General features: G+C 42.7%; 1 protein-coding gene across 1 annotated transcript; it reads left to right on the top strand.

Annotated features, from left to right (window-relative positions):
- Positions 1-398: 398 nt before the first annotated feature.
- On the top strand, positions 399-16,460 carry RPS5 (ribosomal protein S5). Its single transcript, XM_030197555.1, has 6 exons — positions 399-482; positions 4,836-4,941; positions 7,548-7,757; positions 7,986-8,114; positions 11,746-11,844; positions 16,345-16,460. The coding sequence occupies exons 2-6, from the start codon at positions 4,837-4,839 to the stop codon at positions 16,411-16,413; spliced, it is 612 nt and encodes a 203-aa protein (XP_030053415.1). The 5' UTR covers positions 399-482; position 4,836; the 3' UTR covers positions 16,414-16,460.
- Positions 16,461-17,134: the final 674 nt, after the last annotated feature.

Raw genomic sequence — 17,134 nt, 5'->3', positions numbered from 1 at the left:
CAGCTTTAGACTTGTTACAGATTGAGCAACAATAAAAAAAAACGACAATGTGTGAATCAAGCAGCTCATAGGTTTGCTTGCTTTGTTTGAGTGAACGGCGATGACGGCAGCGCTGGGAAGGGGAAACTTAGACAATCCAAATAGGCTTCCTTGCTTACAGTGGACTAGATAGGCTCACTTCCACTGCTGTTTATCAAACCTCAATGTTTCTAAAAATCTTTTGCTATTCTTTTAGGCGAGCCTACTGGCTTCAGCCTATACTTATGCCGATCCGGCGTCTCCTGCTCACAATCTAACCTCTCCTTGGCTCTAACCTCTTTGAACACCCAAAACAAATATGGCAGATACATTCGTGGCGTAAGTATGTTCCCTTACCCCGGAAGTACTACCCCTGATTATGAGGGCCGGAGAACCCGTTTTAGCTCTCTTTCCTCCTGTGGTGCGGTAGCGTGAAGACGGCCCGAATCTGGGAGCGTAGTCGCGTGAGTTATCACAGTGATATTACAACTGAAAAAAGAACAAAAAAAGGGAACGGTAACGAAGAAATACTTGACTGAGATTAGGCTAATGGGAAAAGAGGAGGAGGCCTTTCATGGTGGTGGGTTTTAGAACAGTGTGAGGTTGGCTTGGAGCTAGATCTGGGCAGCGCGAGTGAGGGAAGGGAAAACCGGCCCAAGACACATGCTCGTCACCTGACGTAGCAGAGAGAGCGCGAGTTGGGCCCCGTGTGAGATTTGAGTTTGAACAGAATAGATGATGGTTCTGTTTTCTAAAATGTGCTGTTTCCTAGTTAACCCGTGAGGCCAGCCGATCACCAGACCATTTTAATAATTCAAGTGAGTCAATAGGAAGAGAGCCACTCTTTCAAAGCACTAGCAACTGGCAATTGATGGAGAAATCTGAGCGTAGTCAAGTCTTTTGTGCAAACTCAAGTGATTATAAATCGAAAAGTGTTGGGTATCAAGCTCAGTCGCAAATATACTGCTGATGCTCTTCCTAAGATACCAAAGAAAGTTCCCTTCTAGAATTCACTGGGGCACCACCAACCGGATTTTTAAAAATCATCCAATACGATTAGCTTGTGGTAGCTTTCTACCCCATTTCTTGGTCTCTGGTTGTTTCCTTGGGTACATGAGGATTTCTCTTTCTCTCCCTCCATATACTGTTATGGTCATTTGGTATTGACACTTCTTTTAGCAATGCCATTTATTCCTCCTTTGACTCTTCAGGTTTACTTTTAACAAGATCCCAGATGATCACAGCTTTGTCATTCTCAGCAGTTTTGTTGGGGTGGTTATTCAGCTATTTGTAATACAGGGGTGTTAATATGTACTCATCCTCTGGTGGATGAGCTTTGCAATCTTATACCTCTTATGTAGATTGTAAGCTCTTTGAGAAGGGATTGTCTTTTTTGTGTATGGTGTAGAGCGCTGTGTATGCCTTGTAGCGCTGTAGAAATGTTAAATAGTAGTAGGAGTGAGATTGGCGAATATTATTTAATTGTGCTGAGGGGAAAGGAATTGGGTGGCGGAGCAGTTGGGGGGAAGAGGGGGGTGGTGGTTGGGAGGCGAGGATAGGGGAGGGCAGACTTATACGGTCTGTACCAGAGCCGCTGATGGGAGGCGGGACTGGTGGTTGGGAGGCGGGAAATACTGCTGGGCAGACTTATATGGTCTGTGCTCTGAAAAGGACAGGTACAAATTCAAGGTAAGGTATACACATATGAGTTTGTCTTGGGCAGACTGGATGGACCATGCAGGTCTTTTTCTGCCGTCATCTACTTTGTTACTATGTGATGACTGAGGAAAAGAAGTACAGTGAGATTATTACAACGGTTTCTTTATGCGCCCAAAAAAACTGTGCGATTACACTTAAGTGATGCAGGTTACACTCACTAGTGTCTGAAGGGAAATGGGACTTGATATACCACCTTTCTGAGGTTTTTGCAACTACTTTCAAAGCGGTTTACATATATTCAGGTACTTATTTTGTACCAGGGCAATGGAGGGTTAAGTGACTTGCCCAGAGTCAGAAGGAGCTGCAGTGGGAATTGAACTCAGTTCCCTAGGATCAAAGTCCACCGTATTTACTACTAGCCTACTCCTCCACTAGCAACATTCCATGTAGAAACCTGCCCATGCAGATCAGCAATGCGGCTGCACAGGCCTCTGTTTCTGTGAGTCTATGTGCAGGACGTCAGACTCACAGAAACAGAAGCCTGCGCAGCCGCATTGCTGATCTGCAAGGGCAGACTTCTACATGGAATGTTGCTAGTGGAATAGCAACATTCTATCTAGAATCTCCAATAGTAGCAACATTCCATCTAGAATCTCCAATAGGGAAAGGGAAATGGGACTTGATATACCGCCTTTCTGAGGTTTTTGCAACTACATTCAAAGTGGTTTACATATATTCAGGTACTTATTTTGTACCAGGGGCAATAGGAGGTTAAGTGACTTGCCCAGAGACACAAGGAGCTGCAGTGGGAATTGAACTCAGTTCCCCAGGATCAAAGTCCACTGCACTAACCACTAGGCTACTCCTCCATCGGAGAAAGGTAAAGCCTCAAAGTCCTAGGCGCTTGAGCACCTACAATTCGACTCTTGGGGTTTGAGGCTATTCTGGGGCCTGGGTTCCAGGAAAGAGGAGAGGCAACGGCTTTTGTTGCTGGCAGCAAGTGAAAGAGTGTGAGCCCAGAGAAAGCTAAGGAGAGGAAACGGGCAGAAGGGATGCAATGGAAGGAACTGAAAACCAGAAAGGGAACAAGCAAAGAAAACAAACTAATAAAAAAAAGATAAAAATAGAACAAAAGCAGAAAGAAGTGGAGTGAATTATCTGGTGCCTGCAACGTGCCAGTTTCTAAAGGAGCTAGGCCTATTCTGGTTGTTTTTTTACACAATTTTGGGACAAAAGTGTTGCAGGTTAAAAAACATTTTTAAAATTCATATTGGTGAATGATTTGAAAATATTACTATGAGCACTTAAAAGCAGATTGCAGAAAAACATCTAAGTTGCCCAGCTACTTTGGTTAGGCCTGTAATTGCTTCTCCAAGTCCACATAGGTTGGAGTAATATCTTTCAGGTATTTAAATGTTTTGACTTCCCTTGTTATGCGTATTTTGGTCCTGGGGTCTTTTCTTTCTTTTCCTTTCTAAATCATTTTTATTGAGTTTTACATGCCTTTTGATTTGCCTCTGGTTTCTTCTTGTATATCTTCTGGTACAGACCCCACGTCAAAATGGCAACACTGCTCAAGGTGAGGCCTTACCAGTGATCTGAACAGGAAATAAATCTCCTTTTTTTGAGGCCGCCCGAATTTTGATTTCAAATTCTGCACCAAAACAGACCTGAAACCTGGGTTCAGGTTTCTGCCAAAAATGCCACTGTGTTTTCTTCAGAATCTGAACCTCCCCCGTATCCCACCCACAATTATTCCTTGCTTCCTGCTAATGCTGGGTGCCAGCATAGGAGGAGGAGGAAGAGACCAGATGTGCAGTGATTCACTTCCTCCTGGGTAGTTCCTGCAGGGGGAGTGGGGGAGACCCGAATGCTGTGCAAAATTCTGTACATTCTGTGGGTGTGAAGTATTTGTGCAAATTCAGCACAGCACAGTTGTGCAGCGATTCCACCAGGAGTACCTTTTTAGTCACATGATTATTCACATCTTCAAAAAAAGTAGCAAGCTGGTGAGACAAGACTTCCCTTGGCTGAATCCATATTGACTCTGTCCCATTAAGCAGGCAAACACAGCGAAAGTGACACAGATGATGCAACAAAAAAAAGTCCAGTGGACTTTGCGTTCACATCAGTAGCTTTATTTGTGTTTTGGCCACTGAGATCGCAGCGAACAGCAATATATATTCGCTGTGATCTCTGATATAGGCGCTCCTACAGTTGTTACACTGAGACTAGGGTTTTGTCTTCAAAACCTGTAGAGCGCTGAGAGGGCATTTATGTACATTTCACAGGCACTCCTGAAGCAGGCCTCAGTGGCCGAAAAACGATTCGTGTCGAGTCCATTATACTTTGAATAAAGCTATTGATGTGAACTCTGAGGTTTTTTTTTTTTTTTTTGCATCATCTTTGTCAGCTTCGCTGTGTTTGCCTGCTTGTACTGACCTGTGCGAGGGTTTTTTGTTCTTCAGTGCTTGTCGACTCTGTCCCATTAACCTATGTTTATTAGTCTGGTATCTTTGTTCTTTATAACAGTTTCCACCATTTTGCTCTGTACTGATCTGATATAGCATGGCTGGAATCCTGGATAGCTTTCTTGGTAAAACATTCTTTGTAGTCAGGATCTCAGCTTGCCCAGAGGTGGCTTTGGCTGAGGAATTGGTTAGTAATTTTGTTCCAAACTTCTTAAACTTCCTATAACGTATTAATTTCTAATGAAACAAAAACTAAGATGTCAAAATGTCTGATTTACATTTCATACACCTCAATAGATATCAGGGTTACTCTGTCCTGGAAATGACATGGGGAAACTAAACAAAATGAGAAATATACACAGTTGCCTTACCTTTACTTACCACCCCCCCCCCCCCCCCCCCCCAAAAAAAAAAAAAAAAACCTCAAAAATAAAACTTGGACATAATGTTGGAAAACGTTTTGCATATTTAATGTAAGATTAAGAAGTATAAAGATGATGATTCATGCAAATATGCTGATGACTCGATTCAAAATCCGTGCTTGAATTACTGTTGGCTGCCATGGGAGAGGGATTTCTGGCTGTACCATTTGGAATACTAACGTGTAATCTTTTTTTACTATGACAGAAAAGGGGATGTGCATGCTTTGAAGTATTTTGTAATGCCTTGTTCTTTTTTGTTTTGCAGAATGACTGAGTGGGAAACAGTACCTGCGGGTTCAGAAACTCCAGAAATTAAGCTTTTTGGGAAGTGGAGCACAGATGACGTGCAGATCAATGACATCTCTTTGCAGGTATAGTTGACCAGAAGCATTTGGTTCACTCGGTTCCACTTTACATCCCTTTGAGCAAGGGTTGAAAATACTTGGATACTTAAACATTGATGCCTGCCTTGGGGCTTAGGAAGCACCTTTGTAGCTTGGGGCTGCTCCCTCTCCACACCAAAGAAGGATGGAGGATTAGTAGAAACTAACAATACTATAAGGCAGTGCTTCCCAAATCCAGTCCTGGAGTCCCACTTTCCAGTCAGGTTTTCAATATATCCACAGTGAATAGGCATGAACTTGATTTGCATACACTACCTCCATTATATGCAAATCTTTAATGCCTGTTCATTGTGGATATCCTGAAAACCTGATTAGCAAGGGGTACTCCAGGACTGGACTTGGGAAACACTGCTATAAGGAGCCTAACATTTGTTTCCTACTCGCAGATTTCTCTCACATGCCATGCTTGGTATTAACTTGTTGTAGTTGCTTTTCTAAGGATGAAGAAAATAGAGGCAGATCCCAATAGTCAAAAGTAGAGGTGTAGAAAGAGTTGGATGTCGAAACACACAGACTACAGCAATATGGAATCAGTCACTTTTTTTTAAACCAAACCTGATGGTGGTTGTGTTTTGACTTACACCTGCATCAGGGCAAAAACTAAAAGAATACATATTTAAACAAACTGATAACACAGCATGCATAAACGTGGGTTACCATACTGCATGTAAAAAGTTAAATGTTGACTTAGGATCACTGATCATTTATTAAAAACATAATTCAAATATATATGAATATCCCCTTGCTAATCACATTTCAAAGGGTCTAAATCATTATACAATCAAAATTTATCTCAGCTGTAATGCTCAAACATATGTTTTCATTATGTAGCATCCTTCTATTTCAGAACCTGCGGGATAGTTGTGTCCATCAACCAGCAGGTGGAGATAGAAAATACTGAGGAGCTGGACTGGATGCCAGGAAGTGTCTCAGCTCAGTTTTCAGTTCTCTACCTCCACTAGGTGGCTGGACACACTTTGATTCGGAGTGATTTACTCCTGGTGCAGTTGGTCAGGTACATAGTCTACTGAAGCAAGATCCGGTGCTCATGGGGGATTTGTGCCCCGTTGGTCTTACAGCTTGGCCATTGAAAGGGTTACTCATTTGGTCATTGCTATCTTGCTTCAGGCTCCGAAACACCTAAGTCCTGCATCCTGGCCAGGCGGATGGTAGTACACTCCTATCACTATCCTTTTCCCCTTTACATATGGAATTTCAATCCATAGGGGTTCCAAGATGTATCTTGTTTCCTGCAGAAATTTCAATCTATTTGATTCAAGGCCCTCCTTATCATACAATGCTACCCCTCCAATTCGATCCACCCTATCACTACGATATAATTTGTACCCTGGTATGACAGTGTCCCACTGGTTATCCTCCTTCCACCAGGTCTCAGAGATGCCTATTATATCTAATTTTTCATTTAGTGCAATATATTCTCACCCATCTTATTTCTTAGGTTTCTGGCATTCGCATATAGACATTTCAAACTATGTTTGTTGTTCCTATTTACATGATGCTTAGTACTTGACAGTATTAATTTGCAATCTTTTGTCTGATTTTTGTTTTTATTTAAGGACATCTGATCTACTACGGTCTCTTTTGCAACCTCATTACCTGATACCTTATCTTCCCTGTTATGGTGATATCTTTGAAAGATACCTTATGCCGAACCATGTGCTTTTTGAGTGACTGTCGGCCTTCGCCCAGTTTCTAGTTTAAAAGCTGCTCTATCTCCTTTTTAAATGCCGATGCCAGCAGCGTGGTCCCACCCTAGTTAAGGTGGAGCCCATCCTTTTGGAATAGGCGCCCCCTTCCCCAGAATGTTGCCCAGTTTCTACAATCTGGTACCTGGGATTTGTGGAGCCCTGCCTTAAGTTGTTAGGTGATTGATTTGGGCATTGTAGTGCACCCATACACGTGCAGAAAAGCCATTACTATTGGTGACACAATTTCACGTGTGTGGCTTATTTGCTGTCTATAGAGAACAGGATATTAAGGTATGCAAGTTTTGCTTTGTAAGGTTGCTTGTCAAATGTTTCTGAAAACAAGTCCACATTTCGGCTTGTGACCTACTTTGGAATATAAGCTAGGTAAATATTTGAGTCTGTCTGTCTGTCTTTAGTGATCAAGTTGATTGCCATTTTCTCTTTTGGGTAGAGTTCAAGCATCACCGCTCTACAGAATGAATTAGCTTCTCTTGGTGTTTTAGATAAAGGACAGATTTCCTTCATGGATATCACTTGCCCATTTTGATTGTTTAAAGTGTAGGAGCAGGGTCTTCTCTGTGTATTTTAGGAGAATTATTTGTGTGGAAATTGGGCTTTGTAAAATTGCTGAAAAAATAAGATGAACTGACAGCTTTTGGGGAAGCAGTGGACTAGAATGCAGCTTTCCTTGCAAATGTTGATAAATTTGTTTCAATATATTTGATTAGGGAAAGTTTGTAGCATTGGTCAAGATATCCTAGATCAAGTGACATTTTATGCTATCTGGAAATACCTAAACCTAGATTAAGCATGTGTGCCGATAACACACACACACAGTTTACCTAGTATACTTTTTCCCTCTAGGATTATATTGCTGTGAAGGAGAAGTATGCCAAATACCTGCCCCACAGCGCTGGCCGCTATGCTGCTAAGCGTTTTCGCAAGGCCCAGTGTCCTATTGTGGAACGCCTCACCAGCTCCATGATGATGCATGGCCGTAACAATGGCAAGAAATTGATGACTGTGCGTATTGTAAAACACGCCTTTGAGATCATCCACTTGCTTACAGGAGAGGTAAGGAAGATCTAAAGCTGAGTACCCAGTGATGGTGTACTTTTAAAGTATATTTCTAAGATAGTCTGTACCAACTAATGCATGTTAGTAGGGGGACTTTCTAAACCCTATATTGGGGATACATGTGCTCACATGGCAAATAAAAGAAACTTCTTTGTCATTACTGCCTTAATTACAAAACGTGCTCATATGATGTTTTTCACTACTGTTTTTGTTTCCCTTTTGCAGAATCCCTTGCAGGTCCTGGTGAATGCCATTATTAATAGTGGCCCTCGGGAGGATTCCACCCGTATTGGCAGAGCTGGAACAGTGAGACGGCAGGCTGTGGATGTATCCCCTCTACGTAGGGTTAACCAGGTACTAGCACAACATTCGTGCACAAAGTTCAGAGCTGAGAACTGCATCACAAGTGTCAAAAATAACCGAGAGGCCAGATTTGGAGCATGTTCCTGCACTGATGATGTCGCATTGTAATATTCTAAAAACTAACACAGGATGTATCTATAACAAGAAGTTGACTGTGTACCACTTAAGTATGGAACGTGTCTGATGGAGAACCCATTATAGGCCTGTTTTACCTTAGTTTAAAGGGGGCGTGGTTCCTCCTAGTACCAGCTGGTAGCAAATGTTAAAATAATTTTCCCTATCCTGATAGACTAGCCCAGGTAAGACATGACCACAAGTATTTTTGTGATGATGCATACTAAAGTCGTTGTGTATACAGGGCACTTGCAAGTGTTTTTCCTCTCCAGCTGATGGTACATATACAGGATTGGGGCAGCCAGGTTGATTTAAGCTCCTAAGGTTCTAGGCTTCAGGTCGCTGTCTTATGGAGCAGACTTCATTCTTTAGCAACCCTCTGAGCTGCTTCGCTTGAAAGATAAAAGCCCTAGCTCCCAGGGAAGCAATCTGTGGATTTTTTTCCCAGGTAGAGAGTAGGTTTCCTTCAGGCCTTCTGGTGGGTAAGAAGCTATTTGTGCTCCCAGGTTTCTTCCTTCCAGCAGCTATTTGGTTTCGAGTGTCTCCCGGCAGGTTCATTGCGTCAAGCTGGTTCTGCTCCTACTGGGGACCCTCTCTCCCCTCCCCCCCCCCCCAAAAAAAAAAAAAAAAAACCAAACATGCTCTTATTTGGATTGGTCTTGAAAAGTAGCAGCCTCTAGTGGAGTTTAAAAAAAAAAGACAAAAGTTTCTTCAGCGGAAAGAAGTGACTGTCAGGAGTTGTATCTGACACTCATTGAAGCCCAGTGGGAGGAACTGAGTACAGTTGGTGCTGTAGAAGATGTGGGGAAGTTATGCATGTACTGTGAGTAGCAGTTATTTTCTCCCAGGTACAGTAGGAAGACAGCATATACCTTGAGGGAGTCTGCAGTATAGCATCCTTATTTTCCTACACATTGAGAAGGGCCAGCTAGTGGTGGCTACACTACTACTATTACTACTATTTAGCATTTCTATAGCGCTACAAGGCATACGCAGCGCTGCACAAACATAGAAGAAAGACAGCTACAGCAGCCCGTGCACCATTGGACCAATGCTAGTAATCCCATATGGTGCAGTGGAGCTAGTATGCAGGGCTGTGATGTTGGCATTATGGAGTCAGTTGGCATCAGATGCAATTTTGGGTGGAGTCAGATTGGGTAAAAGTGTACAGTATGTGTTTTTTGGCTGTGCATCCTCTTGTCCCAGACCTTTCAGATTGGTCTTTGAACAAGAGGCCTTGGCTTTCTTGGCAGAGCTTCTTTTCCCTTGTCCAAATCTCCTTTCCTCTTGATTTTGCGATTCCTGAAACACAGCATCCATCAGCAGGGGTATTGGCAAAATACTTTGTAGGTAAGGTGGAAAAATGAGATTTTCCTTACCAGATATAGATACTGTATGTATTACTGAGTTTAGAAATAAAGAGATCCCTCTTGGAAGAGATATTTTAGTTAATCAAATATGTATATCATTTCAAATCATTCAGGAGAGTGAGGTATCAGTCAAATTGAATTCTCTCGCTAAGAAATCTTGTTTGCTCAATTAAAAAAATATTTTTTTTTGCCCTCCAATTTGTTGAAGAATGTTCCTGAGGAAGTTATAGGTGGTTCACCATTTTTGTTAATGCAGTGGTTATGGAAGGTCTGTTTCCCTTAGAGTTGGGAGAAATGATTTTAACACCAATTCCAAAATTGGAGGGAGCAGATATAACAGTGCCCTCTAATTTTCGTCCTATAGCAAGTATACCATGGATGATCAAGCTTGTTGAATCATTAGTTGCAGTTCAAACAATGTCGTTTTTTTAGATAATTTTCAGTGTTTGCATGATACACAATATGGTTTTAGACCTGTACATAGTTTTTATTGGTAGCTTTAGTGTTGAGAGTGAAACTATTGAGTCAAAAAATACCATCAGTTTTACTTCAGTTTGCTGCATTATTGTGTAAGTTAGGTAAACTTGGAGTTCATTAGTGTCCCTCCGAACCGGCCCATTATGCAACTGATGGGTTGTGCATGCCTTCCAGCAGGTGGAGACTGAAATCTCTGATTAGAGAGAGCCAGTAAGAGCCCTGGCTAAGACTCAGTATTATCAGTCTCTAGCAGATGGAAGATGGTGAGCCATTTCAGTCTCTCTTATTCTCTCTTTTTTTTTTTTTTTTTTTACTTCTCTATTAAAAACAAAACAAAAAAAACTGGTTAGTGTTTGGCTTTTCTGTGCCCTGGTGTCTCTTGGTCTGTCTGGGGGGGTCTCATTTAGCCTTGGGAGTGTTACATTCAGGTGGCTGGGTCCCTCCTCACCTATCCTCCCTTGGTCTCCCTGCCTTAGCAGTCCTGCAGGTTGTTAGCAAGCCTTCACCTCTTCGGGGGAAGAGTGTGTAAAGGCTTTGGGAGAGGCACAGCTGCTGTTTAAAAAAAAACCAAACAAAACAGAGTACCAGCTTGAGCACTGTTGTGTTGTAGGCGACATGGAGCAAGGCAGCTCTGGGTCAACCTCGATTTTAGTCAGCTCTAGTTGTTGCGGCTTGCTTTGTATTGGTGGGGGAGACAGCGCCATTGTTCTGCATTAACGCCGTGGCCGAAAAACTGAAGTGCTGCTCCGTCTGTCTGTGGCGCAACTTGGCGGTGTCGGGGGGGTCTGTAAGTTTTGCACTACAGTGGATACCTCTTTAGAAGCCGTCCCTCGAGGGTCGTTTTCGGCGGCACTGGCCATGTGTGAGCCAGCAGGAGATGAGGTCGGTTCAGGCGTGCCGTTTTGCCTCAGGCTGCCTCGGAGATTAGACCTGTTGATCTTCAGCCTCCTGGCTTGGAGCAAGCAGTTTTTCCACTCTCTTTGCCCTCGGGGACTTCTGGGGAGAGTTTCCCGCCAGAATTTGTTGTTCAAATGTATAAAGCTTTTCTGCTGCACAAGTCAAAGCCGCTCTAGCGACTCTACCTCTCTCCTCAAGACACTCCAGCCTTGCCTGCTAAGCATCCCAGGGGGCGCCAAAGGGGATCCTGAGGGGCCTGATGTGTGTATGCCATGGGAATGGCACAGATTAATACAGAGGGGCACTGTGCTCAAAGATGACATTCAGCATCACTCATAAGTGGTATTGGCAGGTCAGTCAGCCTTCCTCCCAAACAGGGAATCACTAGAAGTCTCTGTGCTCCCCGAAAATGCATCTTTTCAGTCAATGCAATAACTCCAGGATTTATTGCTAGAGGTTATGGTAAAGTTTTTAATTTTATAATTGGTCAGTGGTTCCCAAACCTGTCTTAGGGGAACCCTAGCTAGTCATGTTTTCAGGATTTCTGCATATGCAAGAAAGATTTCCATACTGAGCAGGTATTGTATTCATTAATTTCATTGTGGATATCCTGAAAATCTGACTAGCTGGGGTTCTTTGTATTTGCAGGAGAGAGCAATGTAAATAAACTTAAGTATTTTCAGGTGATTCAGATTGTTCACTGTTGATGGCAGGATGCCACTGCTTACGTTCACCATACTTAGTCATACTCTCTTCTGTTTCAGGCTATCTGGCTGTTGTGCACTGGAGCCCGCGAAGCTGCCTTCCGTAATATCAAGACCATTGCTGAATGCTTGGCTGATGAGCTCATCAATGCTGCCAAGGTGAGAGCAACTGCAAGTCTTACATCTGTTTATTGGGTAGGCTTGTAGACCAGTGGTGGAATTGCTGTTTTGAGGGAAAAAGACTGCTACTTTGGGGGTTATTCTTAATTTGTACATACAAAACAGGCCCATTTGGAGACAGTGTAGTCCTCGCACAAAGCTATAGATAGGAGGAGACACAAAAGATGCTGTAGAAAAAATGTCCAACTGACTCAGAGTTCACATCAGGAGTTTATTTAAAAGTATACAATGGACTTGACACGAATTGTATTTCGGCCAGAAAGGCCTGCCTCAGGAGTCCCTGTATAATGCAGAGTTTGAACGCTGAGAGGTTCAACCTCTGCATTATACAACTCTTTGAGCTTTTTGGATGCTTTTTCTACAGCATCTTTTGTGTCACCTTCGTGGTGTTTGCCTGCTTGCATTGACCTGTGTGGAGGTTTTTTGTTCTTCTGTGCTTGTCGATTCAACAAAGCTATAGATAACATCCTGTTATGTCCAAAGGCCTTAATCAACCCAGTTGTTCCCTTCACTCTACCAATCAGGGATATCTATTGTTTAAATTCTTCCTCCCTGGGAGACACATACTGTATGTGACCAAATTGGCCTCATAGGATATGTTGCCATTCATGCTTTGTTTGGAAACTAAGGGGTCAATATTCAAAGCGATTAAATTGGCCAGAAACTTCTCCTGGCTGGTTGAATCACTTGTCAAGGCTAACCACTTATTTTCAGCAGCACTTAACTGGTTAGTGCTGCTGAAAATGTCCAGTTAGCATCTAATTCAAATCTGGCTATTTTGGGGGCATTCCGTAAGCATAGTCAGAAGTTGGCTGTTTAAATTCTGATATTCACTATTTATCTGACCAAGGTAATCACATAGATAACATTGACCTTTATGGAGTCCTATCTTTATGCGCATAGCCTGTTAAGTGCTGAATATTGTATTTAATCAGCTGGAAATTCAGTGCCAGAGCGCAGATGTGGCCTGGCATTGAATTTCCAGGTGTAATGCCAGTGGCGGACAGCCAAACACTGAGCGCTGCTAGCTAAGTAACACCTCAATCTTTTGGAAGCAATACCTAAAGCTTCTTTTTTTCTTACAGCAGTTACTTGTTTTGCGGTAATGTTTGAAGCAGTTGTCATTTAATGTTCCTACTTATTTTATCCAAAGGAAGTAATTGTTTTTCTCTCTGAAGACAACCACTGCCCTAGATCCTTTCTCTTGTCCTACACAAAAACTGCATGCAAATCTCTCATGAATATTCACTGTGGATATCCTGAAAATCTGACTGGCTGGAGTGCTTCCAGGACCAGGTTTGGGGAACCACTGCCCGTCCTAGGTTTTTTTCTCTTGTCCAACACAAAAACTGCTTGAGTACCTTCTGCATGTCTCCTGAGTTTGGTTTAAAAAAGGGTTCACTTTGGTGCAATTAGGTGATGGTAAGCAGTATCTCTGTACATCATCTAGTTGTTAGTTTTTATGACAAAACCTTCCATCAAACCTCCAGCTGTGTCATGAACCTCAATCGTCATCCTCACCCAGCTGATGAATCAAGTGGCTCAGAAGAAGCTTTCATGCCATCTAAAGTAATCTGACCTGGAAGGTTTTGTTTTTGATGGCAGTCACTTTAGCTCACAGTCTCGGAGAGCTGCAGGCCCTAGTAGCTGAATCCACCTTACACAAAGTTTCATCATAACAAAGTAGTTCTGTATACACATTCAAATTTCCTTCCTAAGGTAATGTCTGCATTCCATCTTAGTCAGTTCTGTCAACATTTATTTTCCAAAACCTCATACCCATCCTGGTGAAAGTGCACTGCACACCTTGGCCTTCTATCTGGAGCAGACTAAAGCCCATTGATAGTCCACCCAGCTGCGTCGGTAGCCCACTTGAGATCAGCCTCCATTGAAAAGATTTGCAGAGCTGCAATGTAGTCTTCAGCCCACATATTCACATCTCACTGCTGTCTTGAGTAGAACATCTGCTGCGATGGCCGGTTTGGTCGGACAGTTCCACAGAATTTGTATAGTAACATAGTAACATAGTAGATGACGGCAGAAAAAGACCTACACGGTCCATCCAGTCTGCCCAAGATAAACTCATATGTGTATACCTTACCTTGATTTGTACCTGTCTTTTTCAGGGCACAGACCGTATAAGTCTGCCCAGCAGTATTCCCCGCCTCCCAACCACCAGTCCCGTCTCCCATCACCGGCTCTGGCACAGACCGTATAAGTCTGCCCTCCACTATCCACACCTCCCAACCACCAACCCCTCTTCCCCCCACCTGCTCTGCCACCCAATTTTAGCTAAGGTTCTGAGGATCTATTCCTTCTGCACAGGATGTTTTCATCTCCACCACCTCCCGCGGGAGGGCATTCCAAGCATCCACCACCCTCTCCGTGAAAAAATACTTCCTGACATCTTTCCTGAGTCTGCCCCCCTTCAATCTCATTTCATGTCCTCTCGTTTTACCGCCTTCCCATCTCCGGAAAAGATTTTTTTGTGGATTAATACCTTTCAAATATTTGAACGTCTGTATCATATCACCCCTGTTCCTCCTTTCCTCCAGGGTATACATGTTCAGGTCAGCAAGTCTCTCTTCATACGTCTTGGAACGCAAATCCCATACCATTCTCGTAGCTTTTCTTTGCACCGCTTCCATTTTTTTAACATCCTTCGCAAGGTACGGCCTCCAAAACTGAACACAATACTCCAGGTGGGGCCTCACCAACGTCTTATACAGGGGCATTAAAACCTCCTTTTTTCTGCTGGTCACACCTCTCTCTATACAGCCTAGCAATCTTCTAGCTACGGCCACCGCCTTGTCGCACTGTTTCATCGCCTTCAGGTCCTCAGATACTATCACCCCAAGATCCCTCTCCCCGTCCGTGCCTATCAGACTCTCCCCCCCTAACACATACGTCTCTCTTGTGTTTCTACTCCCTAAGTGCATCACTTTGCATTTCTTTGCATTGAATTTTAATTGCCAAAAGTTAGACCATTCTTCCAGCTTCTTTAGATCTTTTTTTTCATGTTTTCCACTCCCTCCGGGGTGTCCACTCTGTTGCAAATCTTGGTGTCATCCGCAAAAAGGCAAACTTTACCTTGTAACCCTTCGGTAATGTCACTCACAAATATATTGAACAGAATCGGCCCCAGCAACGATCCCTGAGGCACTCCACTACTCACCTTTCCCTCCTCCGAGCGTCAGAATCCAAATGAATCCTCCTAGGTCTATTCTTCACAACAGGCCTGTTTTTTGTTGTTCTTGGTTCATGTTGGCCTTGCTGTTGCAAGTCCCTGTTGGCTGTTTTGTGGCCCAATGCTCAACTCCAGTGGTAAGCCAACAGTGCTGGAAAAAAATACTGCTGGAACAGTGCAAAAAACTAGCTCGCCAGTGCTCAAAGGAAACGGTATGCAAATTTTATATGCGCTGTTAAAGCGAAAGCAAGGAGGGGGGACGTGCTTGGCACATATGTAAAAAAGTTAGTGTGGTAAGTGCAGCTCCTGTGTGCATGTGCCAAGCAATCCCAAACGTGAAGCACATACTGGTATCGGTTTTCAGTGCCTTTAAATACAAGCTTTTCAGGTTTTTTGTTTTGTATTTTTTTTTTAACTTGGAAGGCTTATATTTAAATACAGGAAATAGGGTTTGCTCGGACTTGTGCACATTTGTTTCTCACTACTGGTGCTTAGGGGCTTGCATGGGCTTACTTCTGCATCCAAACTGTATAAAAACCAGCAGATTCTAGAGCAAGAATCATGAGAAATTCTCTCTTCAAACCCCCTAACATCTGCTCCAAGCTAGTGTTGTTACTTTTTTTTTTTTTTTTTACAGCGGTAAGTCGGCTTTGTTTTGTGCACTGTTCTCAGAGTATTGGGATGTAATAGGAATTGACCTCATTAACATGCGTTTGACTACATTAGCATGCTATTTGCTCTAATTTCTAGTGCACTCATTTCCTGTGCCATAGCGTCTGTGCTCACTAATGTGGCTAGTTCAGCGCTAATGGCCTCTAGTGCCCAAGTTTGCTTTGGGGCATCGGTGAGCCTGGTATCTAGGGATTCCCACATGCGAGAAGGTATTGTCCTGCTTGTCCTCTGAGAGAATGAAGTTGTAGAAGGTGTTCTTTGAGGACAGCAGGACATACATACTCTCCCACCTCCAATAAGAGTTGTATTCTCTATGCTTTTTTATCCAACTGCGGGTCCTGTACAAGTCAGGCAGGCAGTAAGGCACTCGTACATGCATGGTGGGGACCTGCCAAAGTCTTCTAGAAGCAGTAGAACACTTGGTAACATCCACATGGGGCTCCATGGATGATGACATTCACATGTAAAAATGTATGTCTTAGTGTCCTCTGAGAACACTTTCCTTGGGTTTGTAACTTCGCTTTATGAGTCACCCAGAATTTAAATATAGCTGGAATATAAATCAAAATGAATACATGAGGAGGTATGATTCTTACATTTTTTTTTCTCTTTCCTGCCAGGGGTCCTCAAACTCATACGCCATTAAGAAGAAGGATGAGCTTGAACGAGTGGCAAAATCCAATCGTTAAATTGTTTGATATTAATCCTGTTCAAATAAATTGGCTGAGTTCTGTAATGCTGTGTCTGATCTGTAATTCTATTGTGAGGACTACTGTACTTGTACCAATATAGTTGTATCTCCTATTCAACCTTATAGTGCTTGCTCTTCTCACAGTTTGAGGGCCACCAATAGATCAGATTTTCAAGATATCCCTAATTACTGTGCCTGAGAATAATTTGCATTCAATGGGAATAGTAGGCTTATAAATCTCTCGTGCATATTCATTACCATATTATGACTAATATTCCTTTTCCAATTCTCAAAAATCTTTATTCACACTACAAAAATTCAAAAATACACATTTAAAACCTATACATACAAAACTAGGTTATCTCTTACACTAACTAAACTGGTATGACAGCCTATGAGTCAGCTTACAAATATAAAGATCATTACAGTTTCATTGTGATGTTCCTTTGACAATTACCCATTGATCTTTCCATCAGCCATCGACTCTCAGCAGTAGGAGCATTTGGGATTTGTCCAAATTAGCATTACTCAAAAAAAGGCTCATCAATTATCACCAGTCACTCAAATTTTCACTACTGAATTGTTTAATAGCAAAACTCCATCAACGTTAGCGTTGATGTAGTTGTAGTTTTGTTCCTGGTCTCTTGCCACTACAAAAAAATGTCTGCAGATGCCCAATAAATAGCTAATCCAAACTGCATCCTCAAATCCAAATAAGT

Source organism: Microcaecilia unicolor, chromosome 3 (genome assembly GCF_901765095.1).
Source record: "Microcaecilia unicolor chromosome 3, aMicUni1.1, whole genome shotgun sequence".
In the NCBI taxonomy this organism is placed as follows: domain Eukaryota; kingdom Metazoa; phylum Chordata; class Amphibia; order Gymnophiona; family Siphonopidae; genus Microcaecilia; species Microcaecilia unicolor.
Note: the sequence above shows the minus strand (reverse complement) of the source record. Positions and strands in the feature narration are given on the sequence as shown.

What these genes read in the sequence shown, in the direction of transcription:
- RPS5 (XM_030197555.1), top strand. Translation starts at nt 4,837, where the DNA reads ATGACTGAGTGGGAAACAGTACCTGCGGGTTCAGAAACTCCAGAAATT. An exon ending in TCAATGACATCTCTTTGCAG is followed by an intron (nt 4,942 to 7,547) that starts GTATAGTTGACC and finishes TTTTCCCTCTAG; the next exon opens with GATTATATTGCTGTGAAGGA. An exon ending in CTCTACGTAGGGTTAACCAG is followed by an intron (nt 8,115 to 11,745) that starts GTACTAGCACAA and finishes CTTCTGTTTCAG; the next exon opens with GCTATCTGGCTGTTGTGCAC.